Source organism: Megalobrama amblycephala, linkage group LG22 (assembly GCF_018812025.1).
Source record: "Megalobrama amblycephala isolate DHTTF-2021 linkage group LG22, ASM1881202v1, whole genome shotgun sequence".
In the NCBI taxonomy this organism is placed as follows: domain Eukaryota; kingdom Metazoa; phylum Chordata; class Actinopteri; order Cypriniformes; family Xenocyprididae; genus Megalobrama; species Megalobrama amblycephala.
This window is the reverse complement of record NC_063065.1, coordinates 797776-818832: the sequence shown is the minus strand read 5'-3', so window position 1 is coordinate 818832 and position 21057 is coordinate 797776. Positions and strand designations below refer to the sequence as shown.

Below are 21057 nucleotides of genomic sequence, written 5' to 3'. Positions count from 1 at the left end.
TTTTTTTTTTTTTTAATTCAATATATTATTTGAAAATAGACATTACCACATTGTGAGTTATTAAAATATTCATAGAATTTCCTTTAAAAAAATAACTAGATTATGATATTTCCATTAGCACAATATTAAATAACTTTATTAATCACAGCTCGTCATGATTGGATGCTGTCGGACGCTGAGCAACAGAGATAATGAAACAATAACGCTGCTGTTGTTATTTTCAATAGGCTGTAATAATCTAATCATAACCGCTTGACCCGTCAATGATAGAACTCAAATACATCCGTATCTGTGATTAATTGTTATGAGAGGTTGCGTGTAGGAGAGCGTGAGCACTTACCCCGTCCTTGACCCTAATCCCAAAACACAAGTCGCCATGGCAACAGAGGTGAGCATAGATGTGGACGCATTCCCTGGAGTCGCGGCATCATATGAATGTGTCATTGAGTGCCGTTCATATCCAAATAATATCATTTTCACCTCAGTTTTGGGCCTGTTCACTTAAAAAGAACATTTAAAAACTGAAATATCCAGGGAATAAACTTTTCAAGATGCCTATGCATGGATAGAAATGGAAAATGTTTTTTGTCTTATAAAAGGCTTTAATATATTCATCATATTAGAATGATTTCTGAAGGATCATGTGACACTGAAGACTGGAGTAATGATGCTAAAAAAATTCAGCTTTGATCACAAGAATAAATTACAGTTTACTATATATTCACATAGAAAACAGGTATTTTAAATGATAAAAATATTTCAGATTTTTACTGTATTTTTGATCAGATAAATACAACCTTAAAAACCGAACTAACACCAAACTTTTGAACGGTAAATATAAATTTGCTACTGTACCTTTGAAATACCATGAACTCTTCTGTTAGAAAACATCTATTAAACAGATTTCTCATTATATGAACCTTTTTAGAGTTTATTTCTTTCATTTACACTGCAAAAAAAGTCATTTCTCTGTAAACGGCATGAATCGCAGCGCTCTCAGTGACCCTTACAGCAGCCGAGCGGTGATGAAGTGCTTATTTCTCGTTGGTCTTTATGGCTTTATTTCTCAAGCTTTAACAGGCCTGTTGTCCTTGAACTGGGAGTCTGAGCGACGTCAGATGGACCCTCAGGCTCGGCCGCTGCCCATAAGTCATGCTTGTATTGGGATGTTGACAGGAGCGCTAGCCGCCACTCCTGACTTCATTAAACCCAGACGGATGACGGCCGAGCGGATAAATAATAAACGCTTACCTCCGAATACCAGGTTTCTATAGAAACGGAGCGCCGTACTTCATATTTTAATGCCGCCACATGTGATATAGTGTATTTGAATACCAGCAGCTACAGTAATTTAATCAGGTTAATGATCAGAGAAGATGAAATTTGATATGGAACGTTATACGACTTCATCCCGTCTCTCAAAATCAAGGCAGCTACTAAATCTGTGCCAGCTTAAAGGGATAGTTCACCCAAAAATACAAAGTTCAGTATTTCTGTCTTGTTTTCCAGTACAAATATCTAAACATCCTTAAATCAAAATACATTTACTGGAGAAGCAAAATGACTGAAGATATTAAGTCTTGTTAAGTCTTCAGTTTTTGCTTAAATTGGCAGATATTTGTTCTGCAAAATACAGTAATTAAATAATAAAAAATATTTTAAAATAAAAGTAACCAATATAAAACACTTGCTACAAAAGTCTAAATATATATATATATATATATTTGTTATTTTAATATTTTATTCATGCATGTCATGTGACATCAGAAAATTGTGAATATGCAAATGTGTTGTTAAATGATTGAAATATTAACTTAAAATCGCAGGATGAATTCAAGAAAATATTTTAGCTGACAAAAAAGTTTGGGAATCCCTGAAAAGCTTTGTGTGAAATTATGTTGCTATTTTGCTAAATCATTTTATGATTCTGTTCTTGAAAGCATCATCCCCATTTATTTTGATTGTATAGAAAATAATAAAATATAATAAATATATATATATATTTTTTTTATGTTCTGTGGAAGAACTAAATCCATTTAGATTAAAAATAAATATATAAATAAATTATTAAATAAATGAACAAATTAAATAACTCATAATAAAATATTAATAATAAATAATATATATATAATTCATTTATTATTTATTTATTATTAATATTTCAATTAATTATATACTTTGTTAATTTATTATTAATATTCTAATCATAAATTAATTAATTTATGGAATTATTTTTTTATTAATAAATTATATATACTTTTTGGGGGGTATTACTTAGAGAAATAATTAATTTCTCTTTTTATAACATTTATTAATAAATAATAAAATATGAATGATAAATAAATAATATATAGAATTTATTTATTATTAATATTTTTATTATTAATTATTTAATTTTGTTCATTTATTTATTTATTCATTTATTTTTAATCTAAATGGCTTTAGTTCTTCTGTGGAACATAAAAAAAATATTTATAATTATATTTATAATATAGATATATATATATATATATATAATTATTTTTATTATAAGTTAATTTATGAATTTAGTAATTTATTTATTCATTAATAAATACATTATCTATACTTTTTTGGGGGGGGGGGGGGACGACTATTCCTTAAACATATTTTTGGGTGAACTATTTCTCTAAGGGAGCAAAATGTACAACATCATATGAGGTTGTTTAGTTTCCTAACACTTTAATTTTCTCCCTTTTTTCTCTTTCAGTTGTTTGTCCTCTTATCCATATAACTGTAATTTGATTCTGCAGGTTTCTAACTGAATTTATAAAAGTAGGCAATCTACAAGCCCTTCGAACGTTCAGGGTCCTCCGCGCTTTGAAAACTATTTCCGTAATTCCAGGTAAGACGTTCCTGAACCTGTGCGCCAGGACACAGTTTAAAGTGTTGCTCTATGTCCGAGTCCAGTGGCAAAAAAATAAGCTCAGGAGTTTACCTGCATCCGGTTCCTCCCGCGTTGTGTTCTCCAGTCATCTCTTTCCCAGCTCCTGAAACTTCCCAGCATTCCTGCTTCATTCTCCGCTGTGTTGTTGTTTGCCTGTTGTTGGTGTTGTTGTCATTGTCTGTGCTCCAATTCTCGCTTATTGCAGATATGTTACTGAGTTTGTGGACCTGGGCAATGTCTCAGCGTTACGGACATTCAGGGTTCTACGAGCACTGAAAACTATCTCAGTCATCCCAGGTGAGAGGCCGACAAACGCCAAGGCCTGCAGTGCTAGTGGATGACCAAAACATTTCCAAAATACTTCTGGAAACATGCAGAATGTAGAAAATGAGACTTTTGAGTTGGGCGAAAACTGAAACCAGGCGCTTGACGTGGACAAAACCTCTCTAAAACATCAGACCAGACCAGCTTGACCTCTGGAAACCAATCAATCAGAGAGTTGCGGCGAAGAAAAAAGAGCTCTTTAGCTCCGCCCACTCCGGTGAAGCACCGCAAATGATGATGATTCTTGGGATTGTAGTTGCTTTGACTTGAGACCATGCAATTATTTGTAAAATAATCATGTTAATAGCTGAAAAACTACATTACCCATAATGCTGTACAGAAAATTCCACCAATCAGAGAGTTGCAGTGAGCAAATCGTGGCAAAAGAGCTCTTTAGCTCCGCCCACTCTGGTAAAGCACCGCAAATGATGTAATTGAATCAGTCTTGTGATGATGTCAAAATGCTTTTTATTTTGATTGTCATTTGCGATGATTCATGGGATTGTAGTCCTTTTGACTTTATAACACGCAATTCTGACTTTATATCACGCAATTATTTTTAAAATAATCCTGTTTAACAGCTGGAAAAACTACATTACCCATGATGCAGTACAGAAAATTCCAACAATCAGAGAGTTGCAGTGAGCAAATCACGGCAAAAGAGCTTTTTAGCTCCGCCCACTCCGATGAAGCACCACCAGTCTTGTGATGATGTCAAAATGCTTTTTATTTTGATTGTCATTCGCAATGATTCTTGGGATTGTAGTTCTTTTGACTTGAGAACATGCAATTATTTTTAAAATAATCATGTCAATAGCTGAAAAACTACATTACCCATGATGCTGTATAGAAAATTCCACCAATCAGAGAACTGCAGTGAGCATATCATGGCAAAAGAGCTTTTTAGCTCCGCCCACTCCGATGAAGCGCCGCAAATGATGTAATCAAGTCAGTCTTGTGATGATGTCAAAATGCTTTTTATTTTGATTGTCATTTGAAGTGATTCATGGGATTGTAGTCCTTTTCCTCATTGAAGCCATTAAGTGCATATTTGTGTCCGATTTTCAAATATTTTTTTGCTTTAAATAAAATGTTGTGGTTCACCTCGTAGCTGGTTGGTTTGGTTATATTGGGTTAAATCCCTATGGAAAAATGAATGGAAAAAATACTAACGGAACCAACGCCTCTGGAAAAAAAAAGACAGGTCCTGTTGCTCTCTGTCAAAGCTGTTAACAATAGACACTTAAGCGGCTTACAACAGGCACAACAGGTTGTAGAGTAGGTCAATCACACACAAGTGAAATTACATCAGGGCGGATGGTTCGAGTTACCTTTACCTGTCAGCGCAGGGTTCAGTTAACTCACCCTAAAAGTCTCATTGCATCGTGGTGTTGACATGTTAAAAGCATGGGTAGATGTAGAAGAACATGACTTTGCATGCTAAGCAGATGCTTCTTATGGAATCAGAAATATATATATACTGTAGGTATACATATGAAACCAAAACACACATATATGCTTATATATATTAATGTATATTCCACATGAAAAGTGCAGGTTCTGGTTCCACAGAAGCGTCTGTTGTGAACTGTCACATTTTGTGTGCTTCCCGCACCCACAAATGTTTGTGAAGACAGACCTAGATGTCTCGTGCTGTGCTTGTGGTTTAATGTGGTTTGATTGATGCATTAATGATGTGATTCTGGGTTTGGCAACATTCAGAACTTAAGACCTGAATTGCAATAAACAAAACAAATTAACACAGTCACAAAAAAGATTTTGTGACAAATTAATAGTTACATTATTTTCAAATTCAATTTCTAAGTTCAATAAAATGTAATAAAAAAAAAGAAACAAATATTTGTATATATTATTCATTAATATAATATAAAATTAGGCCTATTTTATATTTTAATGTAATATAAAAATTATTAATATATTATTTTCATATTTTATTCTAGAGTATTTCGCATATATATATATATATATATACATATATTTATTTATTTTTTTTATTTATTTTTTTCAAAATTATTTTTAATTTTATTTATAAAATGTATTTTTTTCACACTTTTCCAGCTTAATAATTTAAAAAAATGCATTAGACTGAAAAAGTATAGGTGACATGTAAATATAAAAAACAATATTATATATATATATATTTATTTATTTATTTATTTATTTATTTATTTTTTTCCTCTTTCTTTCTTTCTTTTTTTAAATGACTGTTCTGGATTCTGTTTGGTACCTCAATTCAGATTCAGTCTGAATTTAAAAGTCATTTTTAATCAAATTCTGAATGGTGCACAACCCTGATGTGATCTGAAGAAATTACGATTGCTTTAATTTTATTACCTACCCAGAAGTTAAAATAAGTAAAAATGAGTACATAAATTCTCACCTTGATTCTCACCTGCTGATCTCCGGGTGTTTGTTGCTCAGGCCTGAAGACCATCGTCGGCGCGCTGATTCAGTCAGTAAAGAAGCTGGCAGACGTCATGATTCTCACCGTCTTCTGCCTCAGCGTGTTTGCCCTCATCGGCCTGCAGCTCTTCATGGGGAACCTGCGGCAGAAATGCGTCCGCAGCACCACACACTGTCTCAACACCACCTTACCTTCATACAACAACAGCACTTTCATCTGCAATAACAGAACCTGGTCCTCGCTAGAGGATTTTGTCACTAATGAAGGTCAGTGACTTAAAGACTTCTTCAAGTAGATCATCTTACTCTAAGTTTGAATGCTTAGCACAAACAATAGCTTCCTTCTCATACATTAGGAGAAACTAGATAAAGAAAGTGTGGGTGGCCGTGCCGAACTCACCTCTGTGATCGTGGGGTGACGTGGGTGGCATCGCCGTGCAGTTGCCAAGGTCTTCTGAGTGGGTTTTAGTGGTTTTATACTGGTCCAAGTCACAAGAGTCCACCTTCAATCCTCTCTGATATTCTGGTGTCGAGATAAGATTAGACTGAGAATCCAGGAACAAGTAAAAACTGCTATAAAGTAAGATTATAGAGCTATAAAATGATTGTGAAGCATTCAAGAGAATTTAGTAGAAGTCTCATTACTTTCTAGAAGAAACAGTTGAAATAATATATAAACCCGATTCTAAAAAAGTTGGGACACTGTACAAATTGTGAATAAAAACAGAATGCAATGATGTGGAAGTTTCAAATTTCAATATTTTATTCAGAATACAACATAGATGACATATCAAATGTTTAAACTGAGAAAATGTATCATTTTAAGGTGAAAATAAGTTGATTTTAAATTTCATGGCATCAACACATCTCGAAAAAGTTGGGACAAGGCCATGTTTACCACTGTGTGGCATCCCCTCTTCTTTTTATAACAGTCTGCAAACGTCTGTGGACTGAGGAGACAAGTTGCTCAAGTTTAGGAATAGGAATGTCCCATTCTTGTCTAATGATAGTTGCTCAACTGTCTTAGGTCTTCTTTGTCGCATCTTCCTCTTTATGATGCGCCAAATGTTTTCTATGGGTGAAAGATCTGGACTGCAGGCTGGCCATTTCAGTACCCGGATCCTTCTTCTACGCAGCCATGATGTTGTAGTTGATGCAGTATGTGGTCTGGCATTGTCATGTTGGAAAATGCAAGGTCTTCCCTGAAAGAGACGACGTCTGGATGGGAGCATTGTTCTAGAACTTGGATATACCTTTCAGCATTGATGGTGCCTTTCCAGATGTGTAAGCTGCCCATACCACATGCACTCATGCAACCCCATACCATCAGAGATGCAGGCTTCTGAACTGAGCGCTGATAACAACTTGGGTTGTCCTTGTCCTCTTTAGTCCGGATGACATGACGTCCCAGTTTTCCAAAAAGAACTTCAAATTTTGATTCGTCTGACCACAGAGCAGTTTTCCACTTTGCCACAGTCCATTTTAAATGAGCTTTGGCCCAGAAAAAACTCTTGCGCTTCTGGATCATGTTTAGATATTCTTTTTTGACCTATAGAGTTTTAGAAGGCAACGGCGAATGGCACGGTGGATTGTGTTCACCGACAATGTTTTCTGGAAGTATTCCTGAGCCCATGTTGTGATTTCCATTACAGTAGCATTCCTGTATGTGACGAAGATCACGGGCATCCAGTATGGTTTTCCGGCCTTGACCCTTACGCACAGAGATTGTTCCAGATTCTCTGAATCTTTGGATGATATTATGCACTGTAGATGATGATAACTTCAAACTCTTTGCAATTTTTCTCTGAGAAACTCCTTTCTGATATTGCTCCACTATTTTTCGCCGCAGCATTGGGGGAATTGGTGATCCTCTACCCATCTTGACTTCTGAGAGACACTGCCACTCTGAGAGGCTCTTTTTATACCCAATCATGTTGCCAATTGACCTAATAAGTTGCAAACTGGTCCTCCAGCTGTTCCTTATATGTACATTTAACTTTTCCGGCCTCTTATTGCTACCTGTCCCAACTTTTTTGGAATGTGTAGCTCTCATGAAATCCAAAATGAGCCAATATTTGGCATGACATTACAAAATGTCTCACTTTCAACATTTGATATATTATCTATATTCTATTGTGAATAAAATATAAGTTTATGAGATTTGTAAATTATTGCATTTATTTTTTATTTACAATTTGTACAGTGTCCCAACTTTTTTGGAATCGGGTTTGTAGCTGCGAGCAGCAATTATCAGAGTTCAAGCACTTTAAGGCCTTTAAGCACATAAAAAAGTTATAATGTTTTAATTAGCAAGCCTGTAACCATCTCAATTATAGATGGAAAAGACCATTTACAGCCAATACAGGTAATTTACCATAGGAAATTTTATTGTTTATAAAGCTTTTTAATGGTTATCTAGGTTGAGCCAAATACCTAAGACTAGTTTGCCAAAGTTGGTTTTTGAAATAATCTCCAATATGTAACGAATGATTCGATGGACAGCGGCGATCCTAGAGACAAAGTTGCTCAGAATGAGGAGTTCTACCATGTGGTACGAATGTCGTTGGCGTGTGTGAAAAAACACACGATCATTTACGCACGTGAAAAACGTGAAGGTGCCCCTCGGTGGACAATTTCTTTTGAATTTCTCATAGGCCTCTAGGGCCGTGAGTCAAACAGGCCCAGCGAGTTTCGATCCAATTGGCCTCCGTTAACCTTATCTGATAGCTGCTCAAATTTCATTGGCCGATGCCGGACATGTTTTTTGAGATGCGTCAATGTCCTCATAGGCAGTTAAGGCACCTTGGATAAAGACACTGCATGCCAATTTTCAAGTCAATCGGATTAACAGTGAAGTAATAATAGCCATCTTAATGTTTTTTCCGGTTATAGCGCCACCAAGTGGCCAGACACCGCATCCTTTTTCACACAACTACAGAATGAGCTCTTACATAGGTGTACCAAATTTGGTGAAAATATCTCATTCCGTTCACGAGTTATAGCCATTTTAGTAAAAGTGGCTCCACCCACTTCAAAGGTTTTAGCCTATTTTTTTACAGTCTATGGTTTTAGCGGCCCTTAGAGACGAAACAAAATTTCAACTTCTTTTTTGATAATTATTGACATTCAGACTCTACAGAATCTTGCTGCACTGGTTTGGTTCCGATCAGGCCAAAAAACCTAGGACTAGTTCACAAAAGTAAGTTTTTGAAAAAATCCAAAATACCTAAAAATGTATCTTTTTTTTTTTTTTTTTTCATTTTTATTTATTTCTTTTTTCAGTCATACTTTTAGGTCAGTTACATAAAAAGGTAGATTGGTCTAATTAAATATTATAAGTAAGACTGATTACTCCTTGACTAACTGCTGGTTGTTTTGACTAGTTAAGAGTCTTAACATGATGTCTCTGTTTATGCAACTGACCCCTGGTTATATAATCATACTGGTTTGCTACTTACAGTTAGCTTTGATTGAATAAATACTGCAATAAAATACTCCAAACATAGTTATGCTGAACTAGTGGACTAAATCTGAATGAACCCTGCCGCCTCTGTCACAGTGAACACATATTTAGATTGTAATATGAAGCATGTTGATCATAATTCTGCAGTTAAATGACTATACTCACAGAAGAGCCGACGTCTAAGATGAGATTCGCTCTTATTTTGGGTTGGTCTCATTTCATTAGAATAGCAATTAGGACAGTGCTGGCACTCGATAAGTTGACCTGCAGAACACAGATGTAGGACACAGACAGAAATAGACAAGACGCTTTCTCCTGATGTGCTTCGTCATGGTATTCATGTTCCAAAACACAGAGAACCAAAACACTCCTCCTGAATTTAAAACATTTCACATGTTTGAAAGATCTGATGGACGTTTGCGCCAAAATATTAACCAAAATTAAGTGAGCTTAAAACAAGAAAATCACCTTAATTCAAGGAGGAAACTAGTTTATTGTTCTGACTCCATTGGTAGATATTTGTGATTGTTTTAAGCAAACATGTTTTCCGTAAAACAAGACTTAATATTCAGTCATTTTGCTTCTCAAGTAAATGTGTCTTGGTTTAAGAATGTTTTGATATTTGTACTAGAAAAGCAGATAAAAATATTAAGGAAGAAAATAATTTTTTGCAGTGTATCAGCTGTAAGACTTGATTCGATCCAAAGGCTTGAAAAAAAATTAATCAAATGACTTACATACAAACATTTAAATTGCACATAAGGCAGTTTTAATAATAATAAAGTTATAATAATACATTTTTATTGACAAATACATTTCTACTCCAATTTGTTGTTTTCACGATGGATTCATTCAAACATATATTAAATATTGAAGAACAGGTTAAGGAAAAAATATAATGAAGTGCCTCATTTTTTCTAGCTAACTAACGAGCTTATGGTCATTGAATGGCTTTTTTGAGGTAAATGTGACCTGACATTGTTTACAAGCTGTAATATTGACTTCTTTCTGTGGTTGAAACACTTGTTGTGCGATTACTCGAAACATGATTCATTTCAGTAAGTTGTACTGAATCTTTCAACATTCCTTCTGATGTTCATTCATGTTTATTTGGTGCTATAACTAGTAGTAATGAGGAAGAGATGATCGATTCACGAGCCGCTACAGCGATCCGTCACCACAAAATGTTATTTTCTGTTTGAATTATGTTGTAAAACTGGCCGATTGTCAAATTATCATTATTGACAAATACATTTCTACTCCAATTCGTTGTTTTCATGATGGATTTATTCAAAAATAGGGTGAAATTCAGGTTGATTGGGACACTTTTTCCAATTCATCTCAATGGCAAAAAAAAAGTGCCCCAATCACCCTGAATTCATCCTATATTAAATATTGAAGAACAGGCTAAGGAAAAAATATAATGAAGTGCATATATTTATCAAAACGCCTCGTTTTTCTAGCTAACAAATGAGTTTATGGACATAGGATGGCTTTTTTTTTAGGTAAGTGTGATGTGACATTGTTTACAAGCCGTATTATTGATGTCTTTCTGTGGTTTAAACACTGATTGTGCAATTACATGTGACCTGATTCATTATAGTAAGTTGTACTGAATCTTTCAACATTCCTTCTGATGTTCATGTTTATTTGGTGCTGTAACTAGTAGTAAAGAGGAAGAGGCGATCGGTTCACGAGCCGCTACAGCGATCCGTCACCACAAAATGTTATTTTTTTTTTTAATTATGTTGTAAAACTGGCTGAGTCTTTGAATGCTGAGACTTTGCACAAAGATTTGTTCATTTATCAGCTGAAAACAGCATAAACTAAAAGATTGATTCTTGGGATTTAAGAATCGATATTGGTTCATCAAAATGAGCATCGATTAAAAATCGAGAAATCAATATTTTTAACTTAAACCTAATCACATGCATAATCAAAAGCAACTTAATAGCAATCAAACACAATACGTTCAGGCCGATAACCTTTCCCGCTGAGCGCTCCGGTCCACACAGGACAGACACTTAAGGTTATGCTGAAACACAGAATGCCGACAGCTGGACGGTCAGAACGGGGTGCCTGCCAAACACGAGCGGAGGCGTTTCCCCCTCCGGCCTCCGTCGCCAGCGGCTCTCGAGCCTGGAGTGATGGGACTGAGAGAGCGAGAGACAGCGGGAAAATGAGAGCAGATAAAATGGAGGATGCCAACCTGAGGCTGCTGTACATGTAATCTCTCAGCCACTCTCTTTAGCTGCGGGAAAAACACAAGTTCACTCAGCGGTGTGCATCTCAAAGCAGTGCAAAACAATGAATGTTTCTGTCACACCCAAATATATTGATTGCAATGCTGAGAACTCAAGCTACTCAGAATCTAAAGTAGTTCGGCTAAAGTTAAATTGAAGCTTTTAAGGGGCTGGCATGTTTTTAAATACGTAACTATCCAATTATGTAATTTATAATTTAAGATTCTGTATCAGAGCTGGATTTTTCTAGCACATAAACAATGGCAGCTTTTGCATTAAACATGACATTTCTGTTACGTTTGAATAGTAAATGCTGTCACTTTAATTGAGATTTATTTAAATACAACCAAAAACACTCAAATGCCAGCTTTACACTGTGTTTTTGAGAGATGCAATTAGTCAGAAATCATTTGCAGCATTTGCCTTTTTTGAATCTCAGATTCTATTTTTTCATTCTTCCAGATAATTACTTCAAAGTGGAAGGAGCCAAGGACGCCTTAATATGTGGGAATGCAAGTGATGCTGGGTAAGTTTAATGTGCTTTAATGTGTTTTGATTGAATTGCATAAGACACTTGAGGTTGTGGTACATTTGTTTTACTGTGGTATTTTACTTAATTAACAATGGTTTCATACATATAATGTATTAGATGTAAACTGTTTACGATTACCAAGCAATATACTGTATCCAAAACACTCTCATCGCTGTAAAAATTTCCACCTATTTCAACAAAAAAACTTAAGTTTAGTTGCTACCTTAAATTTTTAAGTACAATCAAATTGGACCTATAAGTCATTTCAACTTAAAGTATACTAAACTGATGTGATTTGAAACAGATGGAAGATTGTGAGTGAAAACCATGTTTAGTCATTAACGTATTTCAAATGTGGCTCAGCCAATCAGAATTTAGGGGCGGGACTATCCATGTTCTAAAAGTGAAATTAACACTTTTGAATGTCCAAACTACATTTGGAGAGGCAACTAATGTGTGACAGCTGCTATAAAAGGCCATAACGGATCTAGGAGGCCATCAGTGTTGAGTCTGAATAAAGTAAATATAGTTGTGTGTCTCTCTGAAGCGTCTGACTCAGCAGAACTGCATGTACATGTACAGTATGAGTCAGTGGCCTTGATTAACTCTCCGCCACATCCAGACGACAATGAAGCCCTTCGATCAAGATGAAGGTGTTTGTGTGAACTGGCCCTGAACTGCTTTTTTCATGATATTTACTCAAACTATTCTTTGGGAGTCAATTTGACCTGCAAAACAAAATCGAGTTGTCAGAAATAATGGGATATTTTTTAGAAATTTTGTGACAAATTCTCATTTAGGATCATGAACATGACATAAAATTTCTGATGGTTTTGATGTTCGTGGGTCAATTTGAACCGCAATTTCATGGTCAACCGCTGACTTTATAACTCGCAATTCTGACTTTATAACTTGCAATTATGACTTTATATCACGCAATTCCGACTTTATATCACGCAATTCTGACTTTATATCACTTGCAATTCTGACTTTATAACTCGCAATTATGACTTTATAACTTGCAATTCTGACTTTATATCACGCAATTCTGACTTTATAACTCGCAATTCAGACTTTATAACTTGCAATTATGACTTTATATCACGCAATTATGACTTTATAACTTGCAATTCTGACTTTATATCACGCAATTCTGACTTTATAACGCGCAATTCTGACTTTATAACTTGCAATTCTGACTTTATAACTCGCAATTATGACTTTATATCACGCAATTCTGACTTTATAACTTGCAATTCTGACTTTATATCACGCAATTCTGACTTTATAACTTGCAATTCTGACTTTATAACTTGCAATTCTGACTTTATAACTCGCAATTCTGACTTTATATCACGCAATTCTGACTTTATAACTCGCAATTCTGACTTTATAACTTGCAATTCTGACTTTATATCACACAATTCTGACATTATATCTCGCAATTCTGACTTTATATCTCGCAATTCTGACTTTATAACTCACAATTCTGACTTTATATCACACAATTCTGACTTTATATCTCGCAATTCTGACTTTATATCTCGCAATTCTGACTTTATATCACACAATTCTGACTTTATATCTCGCAATTCTGACTTTATATATCGCAATTCTGACTTTATATATCGCAATTCTGACTTTATAACTTGCAATTCTGACTTTATATCACACAATTCTGACATTATATCTCGCAATTCTGACTTTATATCTCGCAATTCTGACTTTATAACTCACAATTCTGACTTTATATCACACAATTCTGACTTTATATCTCGCAATTCTGACTTTATATCTCGCAATTCTGACTTTATATCACACAATTCTGACTTTATATCACACAATTCTGACTTTATATCTCACAATTCTGACTTTATATCTCGCAATTCTGACTTTATATATCGCAATTCTGACTTTATATCTCGCAATTCTGACTTTATAACTCGCAATTCTGACTTTATATCTCGCAATTCTGACTTTATATCTCACAATTCTGACATTATATCTCGCAATTCTGACTTTATATATCGCAATTCTGACTTTATATCACACAATTCTGACTTTATAACTCACAATTCTGACTTTATATCTCGCAATTCTGACTTTATATATCGCAATTCTGACTTTATATCACACAATTCTGACTTTATATCACGCAATTCTGACTTTATAACTCACAATTCTGACTTTATATATCGCAATTCTGACTTTATATCACACAATTCTGACTTTATATCTCACAATTCTGACTTTATGTCTCGCAATTCTGACTTTATATATCGCAATTCTGACTTTATATCACACAATTCTGACTTTATAACTCACAATTCTGACTTTATATCACGCAATTCTGACTTTATAACTCACAATTCTGACTTTATATATCGCAATTCTGACTTTATATCACGCAATTCTGACTTTATAACTCACAATTCTGACTTTATATATCGCAATTCTGACTTTATATCTCGCAATTCTGACTTTATAACTCGCAATTCTGACTTTATAACTCGCAATTCTGACTTTATATCTCACAATTCTGACTTTATATCTCGCAATTCTGACTTTATATATCGCAATTCTGACTTTATATCACACAATTCTGACTTTATATCTCACAATTCTGACTTTATATCTCGCAATTCTGACTTTATATATCGCAATTCTGACTTTATATCACACAATTCTGACTTTATAACTCACAATTCTGACTTTATATCTCGCAATTCTGACTTTATATATCGCAATTCTGACTTTATATCACACAATTCTGACTTTATAAATCACAATTCTGACTTTATATCTCGCAATTCTGACTTTATATCTCGCAATTCTGACTTTATATCACACAATTCTGACTTTATATCTCGCAATTCTGACTTTATATATCGCAATTCTGACTTTATATATCGCAATTCTGACTTTATATCACACAATTCTGACTTTATAACTCACAATTCTGACTTTATATCTCGCAATTCTGACTTTATATATCGCAATTCTGACTTTATATCACACAATTCTGACTTTATAACTCACAATTCTGACTTTATATCTCACAATTCTGACTTTATATCTCGCAATTCTGACTTTATATCACACAATTCTGACTTTATATCTCGCAATTCTGACTTTATATCTCGCAATTCTGACTTTATATCACACAATTCTGACTTTATAACTCACAATTCTGACTTTATATCTCACAATTCTGACTTTATATCTCGCAATTCTGACTTTATATCACACAATTCTGACTTTATATCTCGCAATTCTGACTTTATATCTCGCAATTCTGACTTTATATCACACAATTCTGACTTTATATCTCGCAATTCTGACTTTATATATCGCAATTCTGACTTTATATCTCGCAATTCTGACTTTATATCTCGCAATTCTGACTTTATAACTCGCAATTCTGACTTTATAACTCGCAATTCTGACTTTATAACTCGCAATTCTGACTTTATATCTCACAATTCTGACTTTATATCTCGCAATTCTGACTTTATATATCGCAATTCTGACTTTATATCACACAATTCTGACTTTATATCTCGCAATTCTGACTTTATATCTCGCAATTCTGACTTTATATCACACAATTCTGACTTTATATCTCGCAATTCTGACTTTATATATCGCAATTCTGACTTTATAACTCGCAATTCTGACTTTATATCTCGCAATTCTGACTTTATATCTCGCAATTCTGACTTTATAACTCGCAATTCTGACTTTATAACTCACAATTGCAAGTTTAAATCTCACAACTGCAAAGAAAAAAGTCAGAATTGTGAGATAAAACGTCTCAATTACCTTTTTATTTTTTTATTTAGTGGCGGAAACGAGCTTCCATACAATACTGTTTTATAATATTGATTTTTTTTTAAAACAAATACACTGTGTGCAGAATTATTAGGCAAGCTGACTTTCTGATCATATTTTTTTTCCAAGCACATTTTACCAATTTCAATCCACATCAATCTTAATAACTACTATTAATAATGTTTTTAATCATTTATAAGTGATATATAATTGTTCATGAAGGCTGGAAATGAAAAACGCTTTATATTCAGGTGTGCAGAATTATTAGGCAGGTTTGCTTTTACAGGCAAAATGAGCCAAAAAAGAGATTTAACTCAGACTGAAAAGTCAAAAATTATTAAATACTCATGAGAAGGACGCAATACTAATGCAATACTAGAAATTGCAAAGTTAAAGCATGACCAATGGACAGCAAAATGCTCATTGGGTCAGCGGGGTCATACAAAAACAGGTGGAAAAGAAAAGACACATGTTAACTGCAAAAGAGTTAAGAATTAAGTGTGAAACCATCAGGAACCCTTTAGTCTCCAGCGCCACCATTTTCCAGAACTGCAACCTACCTGGAGTCTCCAGAAGTGCAAGGTGTTAGGATCTCAGAGACTTAGGTTAGCTAAAGAATCCTAAAAAATGACCCGCTTTTAATAAGAATCACAAGCGGAAGTGTTATAAAATACATGAAGACTGGGTTTTATAGGCCTTATAGACAGACAGATTGAGAGTGACTCCTGAAGGACCAGCACCACATCCTCTTTTACCACTGTTTGAAGAATTTATCTTCCAGAATCTGGTAGTAAGTTTTGGAAGATCATTTTTAGTCCATCTCTGCAAGACGGATATTTCAGGATTAGAGAGGGACTAAAAGTGAACTCCCACACTTTACTGCCAGATTCTGGAAGATAAATTCTTCAAACAGTGGTACAAGAGGATGTGGTGCTGGTCCTTCAGGAGTCACTCTCAAGCTGTCTGTCTATAAAGCCTATAAAAACCCAGTCTTCATGTATTTCACAACACTTCAGCTTGTGATTCTTATTAAGTGTGGGTCATTTTTTAGGATTATTTAGCTAACCTAAGTCTCTGAGATCCTGGCACCTTGCACTTCTGGAGACTCCAGGTAGGTTGCAGTTCTGGAAAATGGTGGCGGTGGAGACTAAAGGGTTCCTGATGGTTTCACACTTAATTCTTCACCTTAATTCTTAACTCTTTTGCAGTTAACATGTGTCTTTTCTTTTCCACCTGATTTTGTATGACCCCACTGACCCAATGAGCATTTTGCTTTCCCTTGGTCATGCTTTAACTTTGCAATTTCTAGTATTGCATTAGTATTGCGTCCTTCTCATGAGTATTTAATAATTTTTGACTTTTCAGTCTGAGTTAAATCTCTTTTTTGGCTCATTTTGCCTGTAAAAGCAAACCTGCCTAATAATTCTGCACACCTGAATGTAAGGCATTTTTCATTTCCAGCCTTCATGAACAATTATATATCACTTATAAATGATTATTTAGTGGCGGAAACAATATTAATAGTAGTTATTAAGATTGATGTGGATTGGAATTGGTAAAATGTGCTTAGAAAAAAAATATGATCAGAAAATCAACTTGCCTAATAATTCTGCACACAGTGTAGTTAAGAAATAGTTTTTACTATTTTAGAAATAGTTTTTACCTGATTTTTCATAAATTTTATTGAATCTAATTAGGGATTACCATAATACAAGGACGCTGAAAAAAAGGCAGATTTTCACTCAGTAATTGCTAGTAAATTTCACAAATAATCACAGAGAAACAGCAAGTAAAACAATGAATTAAATTGAATTAAAAAGACTGAAATATTATTGTAAAACACTCCAATAATCTTTAGAAAATCATTTTACTGTGCAGTTGAATAAATATAATCCCAGTATGATGGACAACTTGCTAGTGTGAAATAGCTCAGAGGAACGTCAGCGCATATGTTTGCTGATTGTATATGAGTGTGTGCGAGCGTATGGCAGCTTGCCGTACATTACCGCATTAAAGCGTCTCCTCTTGAGGGATTTGTACAGTATGTGCTCATGGTCATATCTCTACTTACATAAACTCTCCCCGTGGGAACCTCAAGAACTCACTGATAAACATGTGGTACAAGAGAACCAACTTAAATGAGTCATGCCATCTTCGGTCTCATACACTCCAGGCCTGCTTTTGAAGAAAATGAGCAGCGTTTTTTGAATAAAAAAATAAAAAATTAGCCAGACTTTAATGGACTTGGAGAAATCATTATCCCTCTGATGCTTCTAGGATTTCACTCCTCGATTGCCGTTCTGTGGGATTCAACGTTTCGAGACTCTGCAACATGTTCTGCCTAAGCGTCTGGAAAGTTAGTCCTCCGTCGCCGGCAGCTGCACTCGTTCTACGAGAATCAAATGGATAAAACATTATCTTAAAAGCGAGTGCTAATCGATAACGTGATATTTCAAAAATCCAGAGCATTTTTGCAGTGGAATATATTGAACAAGTAATGGAAAGTGCGAGACGTTCTCTCTGAGTTATCGGGCCGCGGATGTGAAGGTCTCTCTGCCTAATGGGCCGTTGGTGTGAATTACGACGTGGCCTGTAGATGTTGATTGTAACATCTGGCCGAAGCCAGAAAGACACAAAGGACAAATCCGTCTGTCTTCCGGAGTGATAACAGGCCTCAAACAGACAGACGCGTGTCCACCTCTGATAAAACAGTGCTTGGAAACTGAGACAGCGTTTGTCTAGAAGGTGTGATACATGCCTGTTAAAGGGATTGTGGTTTATTCAGCGCTTTACGAGGGTCAACTGGCTTCGCAAAACAGATTCATCAGTGTTCGGAAGATGTTTTTTGAAATGCTCAAGCTACTAGTTACTTATGAGTTCAACTAATTCGTATGGGTAGCAAAAAGTAGCTTATTACATTAAATCAACATTTGCACATATAAATTTACACTAAATACAACCAATAAATCATTTACAGGGTTAAGATATTAAGTCAGAAATGTTTCAAAATTAAGCTTAAAACAATAACAAATATCTGCCAATGGGGTCAAAAAATATGAATTCAAAGGAAAACGAGTTTCATTTTTCTAAACCCATATTTGTTATTTTTTTTACCAGAAAACAAGACTTAATATCATATTAAGTCATTTTCCTTGACTTGACTAAATAATATTTAGATATTTGCACTGGAAAACAAGACAAAAATACTTATTTGAAAATTTTCAGCTGTTAAAGGTGCAGTAAGTGATTTCTGAGAATTGCTGTTGATACCTGAAATCACCAAAACAAACATGCCCCCTGCACAAAAGGATCACACCCCTTTCATGAAAGCCTCCGCCCCCATATTCACAAACATGCTATGCAGCACAGGCGCCTCCCCCATCATGAATGGGCACGCCCCTTTCTGCTGATTGGCTAGTGAAGTGTGTTTCGGTGCTCGGTCCGACCCACTTTTGACAGCTTTTCACTTACTGCACCTTTAACGAGATAAGACGTTACATGCAATTGATTCGTTACATGAAATTGATTCGAACGAACTGATTCGCAAAAAAGACATCCAAAATTGCATACTATGTAAAACTACCTTCTCGAATGTTAAAAAACTATGTTCTAAATAGTATGAATGTGTGTAGCATGAATGAAAACTACATCCGCCATGTGACCTACAGCGTCAGTTGAGTCACAAGTCCTCTCCCGTGGCCTCATGGGATAGTAAAGTGTCCATCATATGCACACTTCAGAATCTCACCGGAAGTAGTAGATCATCCGGGTACTTTTTTCCTACTTTTATATGAGTACTGAGAATTTGTACTCACATATTGTTTTTCGTCTACTATATAGCATGCAAGTAAATATATTCGAACTCAGCACAGATTTCCTAGTGCATACTATGAGAGAAACGACTCTCGGTTCACCTCAGTTTGAACATTTGTAAATCTGTGTGCACAAACAATGTGACTGTAATGTAGAGTTTTGTGACACTAAATCTGTTACTGTCACAAAATGGACAAATGTAGAGATATAACATCTGATAATACATATCATTTGTTTCTATTGTTAGAAACACAAAACCAATGTAAACGGTCTCAGTCAGCGTTATATAATTCGCTCCACTGTCTGCTAATGGTGGTATATAAATATTTTCGTAGAGGACGTCAACACGTAATCATTGACCTTCATCTAAGCTCAAACAGTGGCCACTCATGCCGACTGAGAGCTCAATTTTATCACTCAGTGATTTTCTTGGAACTCCAAACATCTCGATTAAAATGTCGTGGTAATTATTGGGTGTTGGTGGACATTCATTAAAACAAGAGTCTATTAATAAACTGTGATTAGGCTGTATTTTGAAAGCACTATATTTGACCTTAATGATGCTTACTGAGAGGTCACTCACATGGAACTAAAGGTTCACTCAGAATAGCTCAGTAATATGCGACCAAATCTAACAGACTAACAGCTTAATGGCTTTTTAATGGTCAGATTTCTTAGTCGTAAAAAAAGTTAATCTGCAGCATCATCTGCACCTCATCCATACATAAACATATATATATATATACATTTTAATATATTATATTATATATAAATATATATTATAATTATATATATATATATATATATATATATATATATATATACTACAATATACTATATATGTGTGTGTGTGTGTGTGTGTGTGTATATAGTATATAACATACACGTATATATAGTATATTACACACACATATGTACATAACATGTATACATACATATATATATATATAGACTATATATGTACATTGACATACATATACAGTATATATATATATATATATATATAATCACTACAATAGACTATATACACAGACATGCACGCACACACACATATACATACATATATATACACACATAGTATATAGTCTATTGTAGTATATATACGTATATGCAGTATATATTATTTACATTCACATATATATATAGTCTACTGTATATATATATATATATATATATATATATATATATATATATACACACACACATACACATGCATGCATATATACATACATATACATACATATATATTAAACTAAATAAAAATATGGCCTATATACTGTAATGTTTGAGAGAAGCACATGTTTTTGCCCTGAAAGAGACACTCTTCTTTCATTGTTATCAGTATGATTAATATCTCCATGTGTAGGTCATACAGCACATGGCTTTATTCAAAGCTGCTGTTCTTCATGTCAGTGCGTTTGTTTCTCTTGTTCGTTTATTTCCCTCAGGGATCAATTAAGTCAATTAATCCAGCGGTCTTATTTTAGCCATTGTTAGTGTGCAGGCGCAGCTCTCTGGTCAC

The 21057-nt window shown here is 34.6% G+C and overlaps 1 protein-coding gene across 1 annotated transcript in view; it reads left to right on the top strand.

The window, feature by feature from the left end:
* scn5lab (sodium channel, voltage gated, type V-like, alpha b) overlaps positions 1–21057 on the top strand; it is a 168522-nt gene that overhangs the window by 52559 nt on the left and 94906 nt on the right. Inside the window, 3 exon segments of the mRNA XM_048174687.1 lie at positions 3111–3202; positions 5672–5920; positions 11822–11885. Coding sequence (XP_048030644.1) covers positions 3111–3202; positions 5672–5920; positions 11822–11885 — 405 coding nt within the window.